The sequence below is a fragment of the Notolepis coatsorum genome (genome assembly GCF_963971535.1).
Source record: "Notolepis coatsorum genome assembly, chromosome: 10".
NCBI classification, from domain to species: Eukaryota; Metazoa; Chordata; class Actinopteri; order Aulopiformes; family Paralepididae; genus Notolepis; species Notolepis coatsorum.
This window is the reverse complement of record NC_140174.1, coordinates 74,314,867-74,329,782: the sequence shown is the minus strand read 5'-3', so window position 1 is coordinate 74,329,782 and position 14,916 is coordinate 74,314,867. Positions and strand designations below refer to the sequence as shown.

The 14,916-nt window shown below is 47.8% G+C and overlaps 1 protein-coding gene across 1 annotated transcript in view; it reads left to right on the top strand.

Annotated features, from left to right (window-relative positions):
* Positions 1-14,916, top strand: part of LOC311235397 (SRC kinase signaling inhibitor 1-like) — a gene marked incomplete at its 3' end in the record, with an annotated part of 164,224 nt that overhangs the window by 22,261 nt on the left and 127,047 nt on the right. The window contains exon 2 of the mRNA XM_084322852.1: positions 10,604-10,630. Within this exon, the coding sequence (XP_084178978.1) occupies positions 10,604-10,630 (27 nt within the window). The remainder of the gene's footprint in view (positions 1-10,603; positions 10,631-14,916) is intronic.

The following is a 14,916-nucleotide window of genomic DNA, read 5'->3' as shown; positions in this document are numbered from 1 at the left end:
TGTGTTGATGTTCCTCGTTTGATAACAGCACATCGAGGTTCAGCTGTACAAGACTGGCTGTCGGGCCAGCTTGTACTCAGGTAGGCCCTGTGTCTTCAGGCATGGGTATTAGTGTTAGTAATGCTGGTTTGTTTTGTTAACACAACCATGTTGTGTGTTGGCGCCGGGGGCAGGATGGTTTGGTGAACGTTCTCTGCAGGGAACGGTTTCCAAGCTGTCTTGGGCGTGCTGCTAAAACATCTAATGCTATGCTACATGCTATCGCTAATGCCGCATGCTATTACTACTGCTAATTGCTATGCTGTTTTAATGTCTCCGCCGTGAGATGTTGTCACTCTCCCTCCTCTTGCCCGGTTCATCAATGAAGGTCAGTCGGTAGCTGTTGTGGGTTTTTTTGCGGAGTCCTATTTACCTTTTTCGGGTAAATGGGTTGACAACAGGGTAGGCCGTGGCTAGGTTCCTAGCCAGGTATTTTACCTTGTGTTTCGGCGGGGTTTGTTGAACGGTGTTCCCATCTGGGTTGGCGTCGGGTAGTGGGGCTATGGGTCCAGCCGACATGGTAAACATGTTGCGTGTCTGTGCACAGGCGATTGTTGTCTTGGGTCCCACATCGCCTGGCGCTAGGCTGCAGTAGTATAAGGGCAGGGCCGCCTGGGAGAAATGTGAGGCCCTGTGCGTTTTTAGACGCGAGGCCCCCCACCTCCTGGGGCGGCCCTGTGTAGGGGGCTATTGTTTCGTTTTGTCACTCTGCTATGAGAAGGTCTGTCTTGCTACAGTTTTCTCTCTTCTCAACCATTCATACTGACGGTCAATCGGTATACTGGGGGAGTAGTGCGGGGGGGGGCTTTGTTTACCTTTTTTGGTAAATGGGCTAAACTAGGGCTGGTGTCCTGTTGTGAATATTTTGAATGAAGGCGGGACTGGTCCGTCTCCCCTTAACTTTGTGTATATGGGTTTGCTCATTCTACAGTATTTTGTGGTTTAGCTCTTTTATTCATTTAACCCTTTCATGGTGCACACCACAGTGGAGGGTGCTGTTTGCAATCACCACTGTGGCTCCGTGTTAACATCAGTCCTTTGTTTTTGATATATTGAAACAATGCCCCGCCCGGCCGACACCATGGGTGGGTCGGCCTGGCGAGTGGCTGGTGGGCTGTTAAGGCTTGTACCGCCACGGTATGGAATTGGCAACGATTAGAACTGTGTTCGAATTGCTGTTTTTTTCTATTAGAAAAATGGTGTCTGGTGGAGGGGCCTTGAGGGCCAGCCGACGTCGACACATCGCGCAAGGTTGTTGACGTTATTAGCTTTGACCCAGCCGCAAGCTATAACCGCTCAGGGTTCCCCTCTCCGCAGGGGATTTTGGTCTTCTGCTGGAGCGCGGGCGGTATTGTCCTAGGCCCTACACCGCCTCACACCGCGCAGCCAGAAGAAGAGAGAGCACGGCCTCGTCAGCGGCGATGACGGGGCCCTCGACAGGCGGCCATGTTTTTCCCCCGCCAGAGGTATCCTGGGCGTCGATTCGACAGGTGTCCACAAGGCCGACAGCCTTGGCGGCCGAGGGATCGGCCATGTAGGATGGGTTCGGCTTGAACAAACAAGCCGTCACCGTCCTGCCGCGAGCAGCCCGCTCTCCGATCGCTCCCTTCCCCAACACCAGCGGAAGAAGTGGGCTCTGATTGTTTCCTTTGGCTGCGGGCCGCGTGCCTTCGTTGATGCGCGGGCGGCCCCCCTTTTCGCTTCTCATGGGGACAGGGGCTGACACCCAGTTTATGGCTGAGCCTGGGTCTGTCCGTGAGAATGTTGTGCTGTCAAGCGGCTCCCACACCTTGATCTGTGTTGGTTGAGCCTGGTGTTACGTCTGTCAACTTAAGTGTTGTCAGCAGGGGGGCTCGAAACCTTTTGAGGCACACAGTGCGGGCTTCCCCGGCCTCGCCTTCGCCAGGCCTGGTATCATGTTGGTGCCTCCCACTCCTGGAATATTGGCAAGTGGTCGCAGCTCACATGATTTGGGGTGGTAGTAATATCACTGCAGGGCTACGGTGTGTAGGAACCCATGGGGGCCTTACACCTTGCATGTCCGGCTGCAGAACAACTCCTTCAGCATGTTCTGGAGGGGTGTTCAGTGGGGGGGCTTTTTTCATCGGAAGCCCCCCGTATCAGACCGGCCCTTTCTGTCGGGGTTCCCCCTTGGGTGCGATTGCCTCGTGGGTGGTGTCAGGGTCAGGTGTTCCGACACGGAACGCGATCCTCGCACGGTTCCAGGTTTGGCTACGCACAGCGGGGGGACCGGGCCAACTATCTACGGTTCCTAGCGGACCTGCGCCACGTGACGGCGGGTGCGTTGGGAGTGTCGTCACATATGACTACGGCAGTATCATATGTCGAGGTGGATGGAGAGAACGCTGAGGCGGGGACTTGTGTTTACACAACCCCACCCGTTTTCAGGTTTGGTACAGACCCTATTGTCGGGGTCTCCAGCTGTGACAGCTCTGGTCAACGAGATCCAATCTCTGTGGACGAAGCAAGCCATCGTCGTGGCGTTCTCCCGGTGTTCTCTGCCCGAGAAGTCGGGAGGGAGGGGTGTAAGACCCAGGCTGGACCTGTCCCATGGGAAGGTTCAGCATTTTTTGGATCGTCTCCTACCTGTTGAACACTGTCAGGTGGGGGTCTGGTTCTCCTCCATAGACCTGTAGGATGCGTATGCGCATCCCCGATCTTCCATCCTAGGGCTTACCTACGCTTCCTTTGCAGGGTTAGCGTATGAGTACCAGAGGCTGCCGTTCGGTTTTCTCTGGCTCCCCGCATCTTCACCAAGTGCGTGGAGGCCGCACTGGGGCCTCTGCGTCGTCCGGGGTTACGGAGTGTTCTGCCCTGATGACGTTCTGGTCCTTCGCGGTCAAGGTGGATCGTCAGGTCTCGTACCAGGCAGGTCTCTACCAGCCTGGGGTTGCTGTAGACTGGATGTAGAGTATTCCTCTTCCCAGTCAACGGTTGGAGGGCTATGGGCATCCATCTCAGAGCGTGTTGTCAACACGCTCGGGAGGTTCCGTCCTAGGACGGTTACGGCGCTGTCTCACGTCGCGTTTTCACCGACGCCTCCCTCGCTGGTGATGCGTCGGGCCAACGCAGTAGGGGGCAGCTGGCAAACCATGCTGCCCGGTCTGCGCTACGTTCAATGTGTTGGTGTTGAAAGCGGTCCTTCTGGTCCACAAATGGTGTTGATCAGGACGGACGATACGACGTCAGTGTCGTGTATCGACAGACAGGGAGGAGTACGCTCCCCCTGTCTGCACCAGGCGGCGGGCGGCTGGCTATGGGCGTCCTCCATCTGCGCGGCCTGAGGGCTCCCCACATCCCCGGCAGGGAGAATGTGGGTGCAGGTGTACTGTCGCGGGGCGGCCCTCATCCTGACGGGTGAGGATTGCGTCTGGACATGGCCAGGCAGGTCTGGGACCGATGCCGTGCCGCCAGGGATTCTTCCCCATACATCTGTTAGGTCAGTTGTTGGGACGGGTACGTTGAGGGGCGCAGGTTCTTGATCCTGATGGTGTTACCATCTGGAATGCGCATGCTCCCTCCACTGTCGCGCTTACGCGGGCAGGTGACGTATGTTCCAAGTGTGGTGTAAGGCGGGGGGCCGGGACTCAGTCTCCTGCCCCCTGGATGCTGTCCTTAGTTACCTCCAGTCTCTCCTTGATAGACTGTCGGCTTCGACGGTGAGGGTATATGCAGCAGCTATATCCTCCTATCATGAGGGGTTTGAGGGGATGTCTTGTTCAGCCACCCTCTTGTGAAGCGTTTCCTGCTTGGCGCTCCGCTTACGCGGGCAGATGACGTATGTTCCAAGTGTGGTGTAAGGCGGGGGGCCGGGACTCAGTCTCCTGCCCCCTGGATGCTGTCCTTAGTTACCTCCAGTCTCTCCTTGATAGACTGTCGGCTTCGACGGTGAGGGTATATGCAGCATATCCTCCTATCATGAGGGGTTTGAGGGGATGTCTTGTTCAGCCACCCTCTTGTGAAGCGTTTCCTGCTTGGCGCTCGACGCGTTAAGCCGGTGCAACGCTCCTTGGCTCCGACTTGGGATCTTCAATTGGTCCTCGGTCGGTTGTCCTTGGCCCTGTTTGAGCCGCTCGAGCAGGCGCCGTTGGGACAGCTGTCCTTCAAGACCGCGTTCCTTCTGGCTGTCACTTCCGCTAAACGCGTACTGTAGGTGAGCTCTGTGCTCTCTCGGTACGTCCAGAGTGCCTGTCTTTTCGGACCGATTGCGGTGTCACTCTGCGACCTAATCCTGCTTTCGTGCCTAAGAATATCCGGAGTTCCTTCCGCTCCCGGGATATTGTGGTTCAGGCGTTTCGTCCTCCTCCTCACACTAGTGAGTTAGATGCGGGCCTTCACCTGTCATGTCCAGTCCGTGCTTGGGGATTTACCTCAGCCGTACTCAGGATTTCAGGGTTACCGACCAGCTTTTTGTCTGTTACGGTGGGGCTCGTGCTGGTAAGGCACTGTCGGAGCAGCGCCTGTCCCATTGGTTGTGCGAGGGTGTTACCCTCTGCTACACGTTGGCTGGGCAGGATCCCCCTGGGGGCGTCAGGGCGCACTCCACTCGTGGGGTGGCTGCCTCTGCCGCTCTCCTGGGTGGGGCCTTGGTGGAGGCCATCTGTGCTGCAGCTTCATGGTCCTCCCCGGGCTCCTTTGTAAGGTTTTTCCTCATAGACATGACCGGGGGTTCTGTCTCCCAGGCGGTTCTGGGGTCTGTGGCCTTTCCTGCTTCCCGTCCTTTGGTCGGGTAGCAGGAGTGTATGGGTATGGGCCACAGTGTGTTGAGTCACACGTGGTTCCGCCTGTACGGTGTGTTCAAGGGGTTCTAGTTTCCCTCTTGTTCGCATTCAGGTGGAGTTGACTGCGCCCCCCCTTCATTAGGGAGGATGGGGTGACAGGGCTCCCCGCACCCCTTGATGTGGGCTTACGGGTCCTCAGGGGGTACATTTGTCGGGCTTCGCGTCCGCTCTTCCCCATATCTCATACGGCTCAGAGCGGAATGCGATAGCAAATACGGCATATAACGGTAGGTTATGTAGATAACCTAGTTATATTAGTATTGGCTGAGCGTTCCGCTCTGCGCGGCCCTGAGTTCCCTCTTGAGGAATCTTTTCCTGGGACGGGTTTTTGGCGAGGAAGGGTGTGTGGTGACTAGCGTCACTGCTATATGGGCGGTGCCACCATGGGGGCGGAGCCCCATACAGGTGGGGTGCATGTATTTCTTGTTCATAGGGAGATACATTAGGTATCATAGGAGATAGTATATCTCATACGGCTCAGAGCGGAACGCTCAGCCAATACTAATATAACTAGGTTATCTACATAACCTACCGATATGAACCTCTGAACCTCTGAACTTCTGAACCTCTGAACCTCTGAACCTCTGAAAGACAGACATTCAAGAATGTCCTGAGGCGAGCAAGGAGTTGTCAGAGGATCCTTGAAACCTGGTCAATTTGCCAAGAGCAAATTGCCAAGAGAAGGACCCACCATGTTAACAGAACATAACTCAGTGAAGCCAAGAGGAGGAGCCACCATGTTAACAGTAGAGAACATAACTCAGTGAAGCCAAGAGGAGGAGCCACCATGTTAACAGTAGAGAACATAACTCAGTGAAGCCAAGAGGAGGAGCCACCATGTTAACAGAACATAACTCAGTGAAGCCAAGAGGAGGAGCCACCATGTTAACAGTAGAGAACATAACTCAGTGCAGCCAAGAGGAGGAGCCACCATGTTAACAGAACATAACTCAGTGAAGGCAAGAGAAGGACCCACCATGTTAACAGAACATAACTCAGTGAAGCCAAGAGGAGGAGCCACCATGTTAACAGTAGAGAACATAACTCAGTGAAGCCAAGAGGAGGAGCCACCATATTAACAGAACATAACTCAGTGAAGCCAAGAGGAGGAGCCACCATGTTAACAGTAGAGAACATAACTCAGCCTGCTTTCAACTCTAATTTTAAGCCTTTCTCCCTTGTTGTGTTCCCTTGTTGTCAGTTCTTGTATTTTAGAGCATTTCAGTTTGATAGTTAACAAGTAGGCTGTGTGCACGTAATGTGCGTTCCATCACACATCCCTGGCTGGTTCACATCAAATGCGAGTTTGGGTGTGAAAATATTGCTGGGTAAACAATCACTCAAGTCAGTGAAAAAGTATACGCTTCAAAATGTAGTAGCCTAAATCATCAAGATCTGATCTATAAGATAATGGTGACAGATTTATTGGATTGGAACACATTTCCTAGGCAGGTGTTATAGTACAAGTATCCTATAGTACTACAGCCTTGTAGTACAAACCAATATACTGTAAGTTAATAGTCCACGAGTCCTGTTGCAAAGAATGTTCATTCTAGGCCTAGAGCAGGATGTAGTGGAAGGTAAACCAGGCTACTATGAAGACTGGGCCTAGAGCAGGATGTAGTGGAAGGTAAACCAGGCTACTATGAAGACTGGGCCTAGAGAAGGATGTAGTGGAGGGTAAACCAGGCTACTATGAAGACTGGGCCTAGAGAAGGATGTAGTGGAAGGTAAACCAGGCTACTATGAAGACTGGGCCTAGAGCAGGATGTAGTGGAAGGTAAACCAGGCTACTATGAAGACTGGGCCTAGAGGAGGATGTAGTGGAAGGTAAACCAGGCTACTATGAAGACTGGGCCTAGAGAAGGATGTAGTGGAAGGTAAACCAGGCTACTATGCAGACTGGGCCTAGAGAAGGATGTAGTGGAAGGTAAACCAGGCTACTATGAAGACTGGGCCTAGAGAAGGATGTAGTGGAAGGTAAACCAGGCTACTATGAAGACTGGGCCTAGAGCAGGATGTAGTGGAGGGTAAACCAGGCTACTATGAAGACTGGGCCTAGAGAAGGATGTAGTGGAAGGTAAACCAGGCTACTATGAAGACTGGGCCTAGAGAAGGATGTAGTGGAAGGTAAACCAGGCTACTATGCAGACTGGGCCTAGAGAAGGATGTAGTGGAAGGTAAACCCAGGCAAATATGCCAAAAAAATATTTACCTGTAAATGGCCTACAGAATTGATATTGGTGATCATTGGCACCACAGTGATGATGACTGGACATCATAATTTGCCCATTTTATTCGAGGGGGGGGGGGGGGGGTAGGTTATATAAAGCCACAGTATTCCCACTACTTCAGACTAGACTACATCACTGCTGCTGAGCTCTGAATCTGCGTCAAAGCAGGCCTCAGGCTTGTGTCTCCTTCATCTCCAGTATATGTATTCAGAATGATTCATAGCGGAATTTTTTTATTGCAAATGGTTTTCCACGAGAGAGCAATCAACCTTGTTTTCTAAAGACCCTGGCTAAATATCGACTCGACTCAGAAATGTGTTTTTTCTACAGTTAACTCCTCTTGGAGGCATGAACAGAACCTTAGCACTTTTTTTTAACATTCTTCCACGAGAGGGGGGGGGGGGGGGGGGCTTCTCTGTACTTCCTCAAAATCATGCAATCGTGATGCAACTAATCCTGGGAACCTACCATGTCTACATTGTCAACCAGGAAATGCTAACTGCTAACGTGAAACTCGTATAAGTTGATAGATTATTGTGTAAGATTGCGTAAACTAAGAAGTGTTGCATTTAGGTGAAACCATTTTTTCTTTAGGTGGAAAAAGAAGTTAACCGGCTTGGGGGAAGATTTCACGGGGAGACGTGAGGGGGGTCAGGGGGCCAGGGCGTTCATAGATCCTTGTATTCTCAATGAGTGTTTATTGAACACTTTTGGCATTAAAATAAAAATATATAATTATATATATAGAGTTTCATGATAGGGGACAAAACCTGCATTATGTGATGTGTGGGCTTTGAAAGACAGCCGGCGTTGAGCAGAGCCATGGGTTCACTACGCCTCACACCTCGTTCAAAAGATCATCATGGTTTTTACAAGACGTCAGTGACATTACAGTTTAGTGACATGTTTCGTCGGGCAGTAATGGTTAGTAGTCTGGCAGAGATTGATGACGGCTATTCCGGTGACGAACTACATTCCTACAGCTGTAAGAGGCTCAGCTACATTGCATGCATCAGCTGTCATATCATGAACGAATATGACATGAATATCATCAGCCAGCAATGACAATGACTCAGTCCAGAGCTTATGACAGAGGTCTGCAATCTGCATAGAGAGAATGAGACGACACGGAGAAACATTTCAATAATATTATCCACACTGATCCCCTACCTACAGTAGGCTGCTGAACAAATGGTTCTCCGACCCCCCCCCCTTATGAAACTTGTACATATACATGTTTCTCAGAGAGATGCTGTATGTGAAAAGGCAATTTCCCTGAATGTGATTAATTATTAACACAGCACTAATTCCAAATTAGAGCTGCTACTAGCAGTTATTTAACCCTTTCACTACCACACTACCAAAGTTAACCTTTCACTACCACCGTCTGTAGTGTGGTAGTGGAAGGTTAACCTTCTTTATTACATGGCGTTTTCACATTCGCCGAAATGCTTGCTTGTGATTGGTCAATAGCCCCCCGACAGCGGTCATTATCAGACAATAATGACCGCTGTGGGACAATAATGACCGCTGTGCGCAGCTGTTCGCAATCAAGCCCACTGACACACACTGTTTCAGTGCAATTAGACACTGCCGGTGTTCTGCTGCCGGCGATGACAGGGGGCGGAGCCAGAACGCAGCCAGAACCAGTGAATTAGGTATATTGTTAGTAAGTTAGCCATGTAATAAGCGGGATAATGTATAGCTATACTCGATCATTGTCGCAAAATAATTGACCTTCACTGACGTTTAAAACACCTCGCCGAGGCGGCTCGGTATTTTAAACTCTGTGTCGGTCAATTATTTTACGACAATGACCTCGTAGCTATACATTATCCCTTACGTAGTGTGGCAGTGAAAGTGTAATGGATTCATCCAATGATTTTTTTTATAAACAATACATTTTCATCCAAAAAACAAACAGATTATTGAACATTTGAGTTTAAGTTTACTAGTGTTTTATTTCCCCCCTGAATGCACACTGAAGTCAAGCAAAAGCAGCACTCTAACAAGGATTTTCCTTTAACAATCTTGCAACCATCGTGCTTCAAAATGAAATGAATCTGCTTCTCTTTCTTTCTATCAGACGAGATACTTTGGAACATTCAACTGCCCCCCACAAAAATGTCAATGCAGTAATTTTGTATCAATAATCTTTTTGTAATTGATTTATTCAATTCAGTCAATTCATTGTGAGATTCCTAACTTTGCCAGATGAGCTCATTCCCTAGGGAAGATAAGGGGGAGGATCGGGGAAAGTTATTTCTTTCCTCCCATCTCTTTCTCTATTTTGTGTCAGGACTTAGAAAGACCCGAGCCAGAAGAGCACTGCAGAGGCCACGTGTTTGTATGCCTGAGTTAGCTGATCAATGGCATTAGGTGATCAATAAGGCACAAAGGGACGAGGAAATGATTCGGCAGACACTGCGGCTCTTCGGCGAGAACTCGGCACCTGTGTCTGATTGGCATTCACGCAACGTGCTCGACAAACCCTTCTTAATATAGTCACCAGTCTTGAGTGGGTTGTTCACCAATCATGTCCACGGTTTCTATATTACGACGGTTCAGTCACCAGTTCATGTAAACAATTCCTGGGAGTGACCTGGGTTTAAAGGACAAATCAGTGGGTTGCTCGGTCAATAGAATCCTGGCCCCAATGGTTGCGTTCTTGTCATTAAACTTCCGCATTGTTGGAGGATTGTCTACAAGACATCACTTGAACCAGAGAGGGCAGAATGGAGTATTAGCCAATGAACACGGTGTTATCAGTCACCTATTGGTTATCGTTGGCCCGAACAACCGAGCTCACAGCCAGAGTATCCCAATCAAAGGCAGAGTGAAACATGCCAAATTACTTAATCCTGTGCCAGTATTATTGCTTTAATCCCACTCCTGAACATGTGCCAGTTGATTGTGTGAATAGAGCGTGTCGAGGTTGGAATTGGGGGGAGCAGCCTGCGTGTGCATCATCATTAGTGCATTGTGAAGTCACTGTAAACATTTGATTAATTGCCGGGAAGCAATTACAAGCAATTAAAAGCCTATTATGATGTCAGTGAAGGACAACGGAAGTTAATCTGGCTATCATCACAATAATTAGCACATCATTTTCAGATCCATCCCCCTGATTGTGAAACTTGACCATATTATTTATTTTTATATATATATATATATATATATATATATATATATATATATAATAATATCAGAATCAGTCCATTTGAGTGAAGTAGATCTTCTTAAGACTTGTGTGTTTACCTTCTTTTTCATAAACGACTGTACCTTTCAAACCTGTCAAACTTTAACAGTCACACTTTGCTTTAACGCTGACATGTGTTGGGCTGGGAGAGTGATTGATGCACCCCCCTCCTTCCCTCCATCCATCTCTCTCCCTGGTTTGTCAGGGCAGACACTTGTCCAGGAAAATGTCTAACACCCTTCTCTCTCTCTCTCTCTCTCTCTCTCTCTCTCTCTCTCTCTCTCTCTCTCTCTCTCTCTCTCTCTATTTTCTACCCCCCTCCTCTTCAGCAACAGCCAAACTACTGGAGTTTCAAGGTCAGTGGCAATATTGTTTTTGTGCTTTGGTGTAAGTCTGTGTCTTCTGTGTGGATTTGTCTCTAATAGGATAATCTTCCATCGTGTGTGAGTATGTGTGCGTGTGTATGTGTGTGAGAGTGTTGGTGTGTGTGTGTGTGTGTGTGTGTGTGTGTGTGTGTATGTGTATGTGTGTGTGTGTGTGTGTGTGTGTGTGTGTGTATGTGTGTGTGTGTGTGTGTGTGTGTGTGTGTGTGTGTGTGTGTGTGTGTGTGTGTGTGTGTGTGTGTGTGTGTGAGAGTGTCTGCTTGCCCTCTGTCCTCTCCTCTTTCAGTGTTGTTGTTGCCTGTTTAAGGAAGCTACAGTGAGGACATTTCCCCGCCAGTTAATAAACTCATGACAATGCTGATGTTACTGGTGACACAGGACATTTGACAAGGAATGTGTGTTGCATTTAATTTCACTTGTCTTTTAACCGCACAGCATTTATTTTTAAGGGACACGCCAACTTTATGCAAAATGCGCTTACCATCTTCTCCAGAGTCAGACAAGAAGATAGATAACTATTTCCTCTCTGTGTGTTCAGTACAAAGCTACTGCAAGCTAGCCTAGCTTAGCACAAATTAATGGAAGTGGATATGGACACGGACCACTAGCCACAAAGTCACTTTGACTTACCATGGTGGTGTGATGGTCTTGACTTTACCAGCCAACAGCTCCTCCACTTAACACTTTCAGTGCCACCAGGGGGCGCACGACTTAGTGCTTGAATGCCACCATCGGCGCCAATGTTAACGTTAATATCGCCTAATCTATGTTTTAAATTATGGCTAATTATGTGTCTAATCTGCCTGTCGCTTATCAAAGAATCATTTTCCAGTCAGTGCTGTCAAGGCAGATTGGTTTTTTATCGCTTCATTTCCGTTTGAGAGCATTTTGAAAAGCGCCTGTTTTCAGGTGAAAAACAGTCCATTCTGTGATAATCGCCTTTTACTGGAATATTCCAGAACGTTGATATTTGTCTGCCTATTTATGAATCGTTTTCAAATAAACGCTAGATGATCAATAGCACGCACATTCGAGGCGCGCGCTGATAATAGCCGTTTTCATTTCCTCATGGATTTTACAGTGAAACAGCTGGAGCACATTTCACAAAACAGCTTATATCTTCATGAAAACGAGTCTGATTAACACTGATAACATAGATTCCTTACCTGACATCAGATGGTATCCAAATGGTATATTCCAATTCCTGATCACCATTCTAAAAGATCGATAAGTGTATAGATCCAACGTGTGTACAGTAGAACACATGATTCCCCACGGCTCAGAGGCTCCAGAATGAACTCTGGTAACCCCGGCTGCATCAGTGGACTGGAAAATGTGGACTGGAATAAATTCTTTTCCCCATCCATTTTCATTGAGTCCATTCCATTTACCATTTACCATCTGGGAGACGATAGGGGGCGCTTTTTTCACATCTGATCGCCGGCGGCCCTTGGGTAGGCTAGGGTAGGCTCGCGTGATGCAATATGATTTCAGATCGCTAAAAAAGAAAAAAATCAGAGAAATCTCGTGAGTGGCATTCAACGTTCGGGGTGTAAACCCGAGATAAGCCGTGAGTGGCACTCTCAAAGTGTTAACGAGCCTCGCGGATCACACATGGCAATACACGTGTGTACATGTGAGGCCTGTGGCTAGCTACTGTAACATATATTTAGTGACTAGTAAAGAGAAACAGAGAAAATAGTATTATTCCTATACTTTCACATGATGACATGTCCAGGAATTTATAGCATGATAAGAGCCCAAAAATTATTTTCTTTTGGATTTGACAGAGTGACAAACAGGAGGCGTGAGAAGGTGAAGAGGGTCATTTGCGTGAGTCTCGCACTCAATGTGTGAGAGTGGGCAGCTCTGGAGGGGTGTGTGCACTGAGACTGAGAGAGCCAGCTTGAAAGAAACCAGGGCCACGTTCAAGGGCAGCAACATTTGGGAAAAAATATACAGCTGTTTTCACACATTTTAAAATACGGTACCCAACCCTAGTGTTCATGCACTCCTTAACAATCCCCCCATTAGTAAATGGCTTTTTTATGTTGACCCAGAATCCATGCTACTATTAGTGAACACTAATATACTAATATACTTCCGTTCCCACAAGCGTTCCCGTTTTGCGCTCTGATTGGCCACGCACGTTTCTGGTCATGTGACATGTGCGCCCAATCGCATGACGAGCAGTGTCTTAGCCCATTTCCGCGTCAAACAGCCTGCAAACGACCTAACGCCTAGTTTATCACTGGACTTTTTCGCAGTTGGTTAAGAGTTTGGAATCAGGGCTGGCGTTCTATCGCCATGCTCTAAGACAAACTCTAACCTTAACCAACTTCGAAAGAGCGCCTAAGCTTAACCGTCCAAAGAACTTGCCGTCACACGATTGGGCGCACATGTCACATGACCAGAAACGTCAGTGGCCAATCAGATCGTGCAAAAGGACAACTTGCTTGTGGGAAGTATAGACGCTGCTGGGCTGTGAATGAATACGGGAGGACTCTGATGGACTGGGCATGCTGGGCTCTGAGTTTGTTTATTTTCCGTGCCCTCACCTCTGACTTCTGTGAGTATGTTTGCTCAAAATATCTGTGCTTTGTTTAGCTGGTGTAGCTGGCATTCTGGCGATCACGGCAACCCTATGCCCCGGCCTTAAGGTCTCCATCAAGGTTGAATGGGCCTTGTATTGTGAGGTCAGAATTCAGGAAGGCTTCTGTCTTTGGTAAGAATAATGGTTTGAACTGCACTGCCATTGGTTGGTTGATTGATTGATTGATTGATTGATTGATTGATTGATTGATTGATTGATTGATTGATTGATTGATTGATTGATTGATTGATTGATTGATTGAGAATCAGAAACTCGACAAATAAATACAATGAATACACAGGAATCTTCTTATGGACTCTGGAGAAGACGGTACGCTTAATGCCGGCGTGTTCCTTGGAAATGTGCTCCTTCTCTAGCTCCTGCTCCATCAGCAAGTTTTTGGTGCCTCTTCATCCACAAGACAACCTCAAGGAGACAGGGTTTCTATGGCTCCGTTGTCTGTGCCCTCCCTGTAGGCGCCTTCTAACCTTGTTGATATCGATGTGAGTCGTAAATAAATACATAAATACACTCTTTAACATTTCTTTATGTTTAATAAAGATAGAGGGAAATGACTATCTTTAACATTTATTTCAACCACTGTTGGCAGTACAGTTCAGGGATGCCACAGGATTGCATTTTCCTTGATCTTGACAAATTATTATGCCTATGCAACATTTATAAAAACAAAAAGAGAGGCGCTTGGGAAAATGTCAGGGTGAAACGTTTAATCTTTTTTTCAACTTTCATAGACCTACAATTCCTTGTCGGCGGAGTTCCCTTTCATGTCTCTTTACTGGTCTGGCAAAATGTAAATGTAAATGGTCTCTTGCCGGTACAGATAACAGCTGAGAGGCTATGGGGAGCGTCATTAGCTTCACCTCACACGTCTATACATCCGACTTCAGACCACAACTCTTTTTGACCCTCCCTTTTTACCGTAGCCCACAAGACAGCGTGCTGCTGAGCGTAATGCTAACCTAAGCACTTACCACAGGCCTCCAGCATCTTAACAACCACTTGCTATTCTAAAATGTCACACCCGTTTGCTGATACAGTGAATGTAGCTGATGCTGTGCTTTGAAATTCAAAATGGCAGCTGATCCTGGATTAGTTATACTAACTATGAATAATGCCCTGTCCCTGTTAGAGACATAGGAATGATGGTGTGAGACTGGTTAAAACACACACACACACACACACACACACACACACACACACACACACACACACACACACACACACACACACAGTGATGGATGGTGTTTGAAGTCGATGTCTTTGCAAGTCAAATCGAAGTCAAAAATGTAATGGCATCAATGGTTAATCCCTACTGTATTATAGTTAGGGTTGGGTACCATTCACATTTGAACCAATACCTGTACCTGGGAATCGATACCGGTACCCGGTGGTACCTTTTTCTGTACTTTCATTATAACAAAAGAAAATGTATGTTGTAAAACTAAACTAAAGTCTAAATTTCTCAATTTCAACATTGTTATAATACCACACACACTAAAACCCCTCCCTACCTCCCTCTCCCAAACTGTTCCTACAACTATTTATTTTTTAATGTTACATGATCATGTATACATTTATTATGTATTATTCTTTTTTAAGTTTAAATATCAACATTATCTGGCCATCCTCAGTAAATACTATCAAA